This window comes from Pygoscelis adeliae, unplaced genomic scaffold (assembly GCF_000699105.1).
Source record: "Pygoscelis adeliae isolate BGI_AS28 unplaced genomic scaffold, ASM69910v1 Scaffold704, whole genome shotgun sequence".
Lineage (NCBI taxonomy): Eukaryota > Metazoa > Chordata > Aves > Sphenisciformes > Spheniscidae > Pygoscelis > Pygoscelis adeliae.
Genome location: NW_008824590.1, coordinates 287,895 through 288,812, shown reverse-complemented (window position 1 = coordinate 288,812; position 918 = coordinate 287,895). Strand labels below are relative to the sequence as shown.

Sequence of the window (918 nt, the reverse complement as noted above, 5' to 3'; positions counted from 1 at the left end):
GCCGGAGGCAAACACCCATCTCCCTGTTAGTCAGGACTCTCATAAACCGTTTCACTTCGAACTCGGGCGCCGGTGTGAATTCTGGTTTTAGTAGCTCCGTGCGGCTGGCAAACAGCCCCCGCCTCTGTTTTTTTTTTAATCCCCTCTTCTCCCCTGGCATTTTTCCATATTGATCGAATCGACGGGGTTGTTTTTAACGCAAAGATAGGCCGCGAACGCGTGTCTTGAAAATTGCCTTCCCAAACGTCCCAGCCTAGATCCTGGAGGTCCGTCCCCTTCCCGGTGAGCTGGCTGGCTCCTGGGAAGCGGGTTGCTCCACCGGATCACTGCCTCTTTTCTTGACTCAGGTGCAATTCCAGCCTCTCTACAGAAAATATGAGTTTGTTAACTCGAGACATCCTCCCTCCAGGCAAAATGGCCGTGATTATTTAAAATAAAGGACAATTAGAGGAAAAGTTAAGTTCTTTGAGCGGTGTCTCGCATTAGAAGTTAACTGGAATTACGGATAAGTGGAAGTGCTCTGCTGTTGCAGAGCCTGATCAGGGAACTCAAAATTCTGGTTTGCCTCAAGTCCTTCTTTTTTTTTTTCCCCCCCAGTTTATTTCTTGTTTCCTTTCTCGACAGGGTCACAGTGTCATTAGGTCTGCCACAAATACGACTCTGCCCCATATGCTTATGTCGCAGCGTGTGATTGCTCCGAACCCTGCCCAGTTACAAGGGCAGCGGGTTCCTCCTAAACCTGGCCTCATCCGCACTACAACTCCAAGCATGAATCCAGCCATCAACTACCAACCGGTAGGTGACTAATTTGGCGCTGGGTTTTGGGCACGGTTGCCCGGTGGGGTTAGCAAGAAGGGAAAACAGGAGGTGCCTTACGAGTCTGATGAGTGCCACGGAGATGCTCAGAGCTCAGCAGGA

General features: G+C 50.4%; 1 protein-coding gene across 1 annotated transcript in view; it reads left to right on the top strand.

Moving 5' to 3' along the window:
• GATAD2B (GATA zinc finger domain containing 2B) overlaps positions 1 to 918 on the top strand; it is a 15,020-nt gene that overhangs the window by 8,525 nt on the left and 5,577 nt on the right. Inside the window, exon 5 of the mRNA XM_009322225.1 lies at positions 625 to 795. Coding sequence (XP_009320500.1) covers positions 625 to 795 — 171 coding nt within the window. The remainder of the gene's footprint in view (positions 1 to 624; positions 796 to 918) is intronic.